At 36.9% G+C, this 8,113-nt stretch overlaps 1 protein-coding gene across 1 annotated transcript in view; it reads right to left on the bottom strand.

Moving 5' to 3' along the window:
- Positions 1 to 1,107: 1,107 nt before the first annotated feature.
- The window catches only part of LOC105620860 (homeobox protein MSX-2), a 29,350-nt gene continuing 22,344 nt past the window's right edge, over positions 1,108 to 8,113 (bottom strand). The window contains exons 2-3 of the mRNA XM_012202335.1: positions 7,269 to 7,497; positions 1,108 to 1,348 (exon numbers count right to left, since the gene is read on the bottom strand). Coding sequence (XP_012057725.1) covers positions 1,108 to 1,348; positions 7,269 to 7,497 — 470 coding nt within the window. The remainder of the gene's footprint in view (positions 1,349 to 7,268; positions 7,498 to 8,113) is intronic.

Raw genomic sequence — 8,113 nt, 5'->3', positions numbered from 1 at the left:
TATACAGGACGTATCTAACAATCAAAGTAGAACATACACTGTCGGTGTGTTGGCACGACAGCGCTTCTGCGTATACAAGTATTTTATATATCGTACAAGTATAATGTCTAATTACAACTATGGCGTCTAATATGTACACGGATATGTCACGTCAGCTGTTCCGTTAAATCCACATTCACATCTAATGAAAAGATACTTTAATTTGACGAAAGTTAAAAATCGCATTCCTTAGCAGTCATGTTTTCCAATCAAGTCATTCATTGATGCGTTTACAACATAAACTTTAAAACTTACCCGATTATTTCTTAATTGCGACGTTAAATGAGAATGTAAATACGAATCTTGGACTTTGTTGCGACTTCACTTGTGCGATCGATGATTTCTCGATGATGCATAACACGGAAAAACGTACAGCTTCTTTTTAGAAAAAAGTTGAGTCATGAGGAGACATTATCGAACGTTCGGCCCGTTCGCGATCTGAAAATAAACGTTTTGAAGGGGCACTCATCTCCGCAATTCTATTTCGTTGGATCGAGACACGTACATGTCGATAATGTCGCATCAATCGGGGCTAATTGCGATAATCCTCGCTTCGAGAGAAGAAACGCTTTTAATGCGACCCGATTGTTCGTACATGATAAATTCACGACGATTATCGCGCCTCGCGCGCGATCGTACCGCGCTAGTTAACTGCTCAAACCGTGACAATTATATGGCAAAATCTCGAGCCGTGGCTAATAAATAATACAGCTTCGAGTATGTAATGTTGTAAGGCAATGTACAATCGATTTCGCGGTGCTTCTTAGGACGTTCGTGTTTGGTGGTCGCCTGAATATCGTAAGGCAGAAGGAAGGCAATGCTAATAGCCTACAATCCGTAACTATCCTTAAAAAAAAAAAGAAAAATAAAGAAAATTCTCTGCTGTTATTATTTCATGATTCATGATCGATGGATGAATGAGTATTTTCTCGTTCGCTTATTTATCATCATTAAAACAAATTTAAAAATGAAGAAAAAACAAAATGTAGATCCGACTTCTGATTCTAAACGCAGAGAGGAGGATAAGATGACGATTCACTTGAGAGTCTCTCGGATCGTCGTTGCACTTCAGCAAATCGGTTCGGCTAGAGGCTGCGGTGGACCATAAGGGGAGGCCCATTGGCCGACTGGATGAGTCAAAGTCGTTGTCGATGCCTGCTGTCTGTCCAAACTGGATACCGGAGCGCTGCCCGGGTGTCCAGACACCGACGTCGGGTATGCCACCTTGCCGAGGGCCTCGGCTTGCAGGGACAGCATCAGTCGATTCGCAGCTTGTCTCTCGGCTTCTCTTTCCTCCGCCGTTTGTCTCCTGCAACAGAATCCAGCGGTTTTGTTGCGGATTAATAATTCGCTTGGAACTGAATTACTCCTACATGCGACAATTTAAGTATCAAAAAAATTATTTAGCAGAAAATTGTGCACTCTTGTATTTTCTTTTTAGTTAACCTTACTGAAAAAAAATCACGTCACATATTTGCATGATAAAATCATGTAATTAAAACATGTAAACACGTAACGGATTGTTCTAAATCGGTACATAATTTTTTAAAATTACATAATTTGAAAAATCACATGATGACATATTCTTTTTTCTTCCATTTCTTCAATTCTTTAAAATTCGGTAACTATAAAATCACATGATAGATGAAATTATTTTTAATATCATGTAATTTTTCAAATTACGTGATTTAAAAAAAATCACGTATTGATTTGGAACAATCCGTTACGTGAACAATCCGTTTGTTTTAATTACATGAGTTCATCATGTAACAATGTGACATGATTTTTTTTCAGTAGAGAAACCTCATTAAAGACGTTTGACTTGTCGCCAGCCCTCAAATTACGTTTTTTATAGTTTATACATTTAAGGATATAGTTTGTCGAGGAAACTTCCTGGCTTTTGACACGGTAGTCTATACGTATAGTTAAATCGACTATCGTAACACTATAACCGAAGTTCTCAACTGTACGCCGTTCACCGCGCCATCAGGATCGCACTAAGGATGACTTGTATGAAGAAACAGCAGCTTGGTAAGGAAACGAGATGGGATAAAGGATGGTGAAAATAGAGTGGCGGTTGTTAGGCGGAAGACGGATATAATAAAGCTAATTCGATTCATCACAAAGTGGAGCGGAGTGCACCTTGCGCCATTGAATGACCCACGTGATATCTGTGATATCTTTTCTAGTTTAAGTCTATTAGAACGCCGCAAAATGGCCGACTCGTTTAGGAAGGTCGATAGAGTTTGCGCGCACGAACATTCAGCGTTGAATAACGAATTCATGCCTGGTATTCATACAGTCGATTCTTATATTTAAAACAGTCAGTACTTAAGTACAGTCATAAGATGTCATAAATCAACTACAGACTAAGCATTTTAATCCATTTCTTTCTACCTTTTACAAAACAATACCTTTTAATTTTTTTCTTCACACATAAAAAAAAAATATGGAAAAATCCATATTTCTAATTAGGAGTAAAGAAATGGTTAAGACATTACTAGTGCCATTCTTAGTATGGCATATCCGAGATTTTTGAATTTCTTGAACTATGCTATAACATTTTTATTGATAAAGATATATAAATTTTCTTATTATATTTCCTAATATCTAATTAAAAAAAGTGTGATATGTACAAAATAATATGCAGTGATATCGAAGGTTAAGTTATGAAATAAGAACTGACTACGAATATCCATGGTATCTTAGATACAACATCATTTGTTAGAATCGTATTTCTAAATTTTGCGTCCATTAATTTGCGAAAAACGTTTCTTTTAAATCACTAAAAGTTTTTATCCCGAGATTAGTCCAGGCACAGTTTCGACTGTCGCTGTTTCTCATCAACGTGCTTCCGTGACAGGATGAATCGGGAACTGGGCGTGTGGTAAGACCGGTTAAATTCGACTTGATCCCAATGTTTTCCTGCGTCGTGATCGTTATAATTTCCTAAAACTGGTTCCTTCTGGCATAATGCTCGTGGAGCATCTAAAGACCGGTGGCGAGCGCTCGTGTCCTCCTCACGAATTACATCGCATTCCGGCCTATCGCGGCGCAGGTACTATCTCGTTGACCCTCTTTTTGCCCGCCTTTTTGGCCGCGAGTTGAGCAACACGGCTCAACAACTTCCTGTAATTTTCTTCACCCGATGTACGAGTAAACGAGCTACCCGGTGCCGCCGACGATCGCTCGTCTTCGAAATTTATTTTCCGATTCCCTCGACCCATTTCGACGTTTGTAACTCCCGTAGTTTATCGTCAGATTGATCTTCTTAACGAGCAACTACTAAACAAAAAACGAATCGCTTTATCTCTCAAACGAGTTCACGATAGTGGCGCTTACATATTCAAATGAGTGGAAAGATGCGGATATATTCTACAAAAAAAAATCTAATACAGAAATTTTTTATTCATACAGGGTTGTCACAGAAAATAAATTAAAAAATTCCCTGACTTTTCCAGGTTTTCCAGATGAAAATGGAAAATTTTCCAATATAAAATATGTTTCCAATATAAAATATGTTTCCAATATAAAATATGTAAATTTTAACACATCTAAAGTTAAGAATTGTAGAAAAGCTAATCTATATTATTATAAAAACAATGCAAAAAAGATTAGCATACTTAAATTTTGGGCGCAAATTCAAGCTAATAAAAAATAATATAGTATTGGAAAAAAGAATGCAGTTACAAAAGGGCGATCAAATAAAAATAATGAATAAAATATAAATTTTAATTATTTTTATTAAAATCGCTTAAAGTGTGCGAGTTTTGAACGTATTTCATTATAAACGTCAGATATATAATAATATTAAAAAATTATAACAATTATCTGAAATAGAAGCAGTTTAAAGAAATTGTAAGTAAATTTCAAAATTCCAGACTTTTTTACATTTTCCCCTGACTTTTTCCGGTTTTCATGTCTGTGGCAATCCTATCATATATAGATTTTCTTCATCGTTATATTATCGTGAAGTGAACAAATCACGGTTCAAATAATAAGTCTGGAATTAAGTTATATCAACATTAAGATCATCGGACATTACCACGAAATGATAGGCGACATGGGAGGCGGGAACGAAGTAGAAAACGGACAAGATTTAGCGCGTTGTCACTTTTATTAGCTTTTATTAGGGCAATTGAATCTCGCTCGTCCGCGCCCGTCTCCGGAATCCATTGTGGCTACGCCATTGCTGCAGTGACAGGTGCACCTACGCCGCTGCAAGTAATTAACGCGGTTAGCGATTAATAATTGACGGCGCCGTGCCGATTACATTTTGCAACCCCGACGCAGCCTCGCCCTATTCGCTGCGGCCAGCATAACCGTATTCTCTCGCAACCTGGGACACATTACTCTTATCTTTATACTTCAACGCACGCTCAGACCCCCAACGCAACGCGCATGAAATAAAGCATACCCTCGATTCTTTCTTTCTAATTAATCAGTTGCATCTTGTAATTTTTATTATTATTTATATTTTATTAACAGCTAACACAAGTTGCATATTCTTGTCTTTTGTTATCTGTATTATATAATATTATTTTTATATGTATCTATAACGTTATAAGAGTTTCACTTTAGTTATGATGTATTCATATAAGCGGTCCTGTTTCTAATCTTAAGTGTGGATTATTTTTATGTATCGCTTTTCCACGAAACAATTTAAATAAACATCAGCCCCAATAAGATAATAGTAAATGGAATGAATCATCGATGAAACTCTAATCATACCGAATCGCGAATACGTGCCGATTGATTCCTCTCATGCTATCTACTGCATTACGCGCGCGATATATCGCGTCGAGTCTGCGAATCGTGTTTGAACGGTTACAGGCCTAGTCCTACACCGTAACCGATGAATGTTTAACGAGGTGAATCGGTGGGGTCGGTCGGGCCCGGCAGAGATCGAAACGATTCAGCCAACGGATTCGAGCGTTTGACAGTTTAAAAGCCAAGAAGCTCTCGGCGAAGAGGCGTAGGGGGCTGAAAGAGGTGACGGGGAAACGCGCGGAGAACTGGCAGTCAAAGCAAGAAGGCGACCGATGGTAGGTAAAGGGGAGGGAGAGGGTGAGAGAGTGCCCGATGTGCGCGATGGGAGGGAAGAGACTACATTATGTACGGGACAGGGCTAAGCTGTTAGGTACCTGAATTATTGAAACCAAGTTATCTCATCTCTGCCTACAGTCATCTCGTTACTTTAAACGCAGCTGCACGCTGGACCGTACCACATCGCATCACATCGAGGCTTATGTCGCGACGTTTATGCGTGTTCTCATACGAAAATGCGTCCCCCACGAATTTCTACGATTTTATTTGTCAGGAATACTTAATCCTTTGTGGTCCAAACTATTTCGCGCAGATAAATGATGATCAAGTATTTCATCCTCAATTTATTTAATCTAATGTAAATCAAAGAATTTTTATTACTAATTTATGGAGGAATTTTAAAAATATTGTCAATTAGTCATTATAATATCAAAATGATGTCAAAATGATCATTAAAAGTCATTTTTCCATCATTTCCGATTCATTTTAATGTCATTTTGACGTTATCATGATTTGTCATTCTGCTTGGGTAATCATTTTCAAAACTTGAAAAATTATTCGATACGCTATCGCAATGTATATTTAAATTTAATTTAACTTCACATAAGCTTGCAAAAGGCTAAACTTGAACCGCCGCGAATTATACAAAATGTAAGATCTTAGGGAACAGAAAGGGAACAAAAAATTAAAAAAAATTTCGAAAAACCAAGTTTCTTCTCCTCTCTCCCTCTTGCCTCTTTTTCTCTCGATTTCCATCATGATGTATAAAAAAAAATCGAAGTGGAAAAGTCTGTCGTGAGTGCGGTGATGCGTTATTGATCGCGCGCATGATTACCCTGTCGTGCGTGTGTCTTTAATTAAAAATGATGTACTTGTCACTCCGGCGTGAAGTTAACTCGTCGTAACATTCTAGACAAATGTACCTGTCACGGCGATAACATTTCCGAGCGTACCGAGACAGATAATGCGTGTCGTCGGATTCTAAATTGAATTTCTACTCTCCTCTCGCGACGACGAAAAAACTTTTCGTCTCCACATGTGTATGACACGCAAGTCCCGAAACTTTCGCCTGATCTAGGAGAATACAAATCAAATAAAAATATATGATTCATGTTTATCAGAATGTCGGAATTATGCAAATGTTAAAAGTTCTAAAAAAGAACAGCGAATTTATTTCCATTATACAATTCGTAACACACATTTCAACAAACACAAGTAAAAAAATCATATTTATAAGCTGTAATTTTAAATCACTTTGATATCTAAAAGTGAATCCAAATTGAATAATAGTTGTAACTAAATTTGCAAGACTTAAATGAAATTATCGCAAATAAAATTAGAAATGTTCATATTTAAGCTCGGTGTTGTTTTAAGTTACACGCTGCAATAACATTTTTATAAATGTTGTAAATAGCATTCGTTAAAATTGAAAAGAATTTTTGATTTCTAATCTTCCTTAAGAAAAATTCTATGAAGTCTTTTTGCGATAATAATCGAAATGTTAAAAATGAAACTTATCGAAGTTGTATCGATTTTAATCTTTAATAAGCCATCTCGCTTACAAAGTAAGAATAGAAAATAGAAGGCTAAATAGAGTCTTGGAAAGATCTAACAATCGTAGCTCGTTTAAGAACTATCGAGTCGTCTCTCCGAAAGCTTCTCTGCAAGTTTACCGCTTTATCATGGCATTTCGTAGAACGATTCAAAAGGACTTCATAGCATGACAACGATTTTAGAAATCCTGAGACGAAAGAACGTGGAAAGAAGGGGGGTCGAGCAAGTATATTGTATGCGAGAGTCCTCGAGAATGTCGCCAGGGCCTCGTCTCGCCGCCGAGACGCCCCCGGTATCGGAGACCCGCGCTACGAACGAGCCCTCTTTTATCTAAATGACGTGTTTTCGTCCTTCCTTATCTTGAAGAGACTCGAATACATTTGACTGGCAATGCGTTTACAGATATAGGCGTCAGGCCGCGGCTAACCCGCTATTAACATTCCGAGAACGCAATTCTCGACTCGTATTTTCCTCCAAAAAATTCAATCGCCACGGTAACAATTGTTCCTCAACAAAAATTGTCTTTAATAAAGGTCAAACTAAATGATGAAGAGAGAATTTTACGCGATTTTTCTCAAAAACTGCGTAAAATGTGTGGCGTTGTCAATAAAAATGTCGTGAGAGCTCACCTCCATTTCGTTCGCCTGTTTTGGAACCAGGTCTTCACCTGTGCGTCTGTCATCTTTAACGACTTCGCCAACGCCGCCCGCTCGGCGGAGGCCAGATATTTCTGTTTGTGAAAACGTTTTTCCAGCTCCGCGATTTGCAACCTGGTAAAGCTCGTTCTCGGTTTCTTCCTCTTCGGTGGTGTCCGGTTCTGATAGGGATGACCGATCCGCCTTGGAAACGGTCCAGCCACTATATCAAGAAAAAGAAAGAAGCATTGATAAGCGATGTTTCGGACACTGCTGGCGACATTCTGTCGCTATTACGTCAACGCATATTCGTTACGTGTTTCGATTCTTGGTATTAGATAGACGCTTAAATTGAAAAAACTATCGATATCATCAAGAAATCGTAGTTAAATATATATATATATATATATATATATATATATATAATAATATATATATATATATAATCATAATTTAATATATAATAATAGACATGTAAAGGACACATTTTCACCACTTCTAAAAAAAAATTCTTAAAATACGCCTAACACGTAATCAATTGTTATAGTACTATCATGACTGTTTTACTATTCTGATACATCACAATTTTTCAAACCACTGATAATATATTGTTATAAATTCTTTTAATTTATTCATGCTTAGGATAAAGATATTTTTAACTCTATGTTTTTCAAACAATTTACACATGATTTTCATTACTATTAGAATTTGATGATCATATTTGTTAAATTTGTATTAGCGAAGCTGAAGCAAATGCATTGTCAGTTAAATCGAAATGTACCGCTTTAGTAATGTAATTTTAAATATATATATATATATATATATATATATATATATAT

The sequence above is a fragment of the Atta cephalotes genome, assembly GCF_000143395.1.
Source record: "Atta cephalotes unplaced genomic scaffold scaffold00030, whole genome shotgun sequence".
Lineage (NCBI taxonomy): Eukaryota > Metazoa > Arthropoda > Insecta > Hymenoptera > Formicidae > Atta > Atta cephalotes.
Note: the sequence above shows the minus strand (reverse complement) of the source record. Positions and strands in the feature narration are given on the sequence as shown.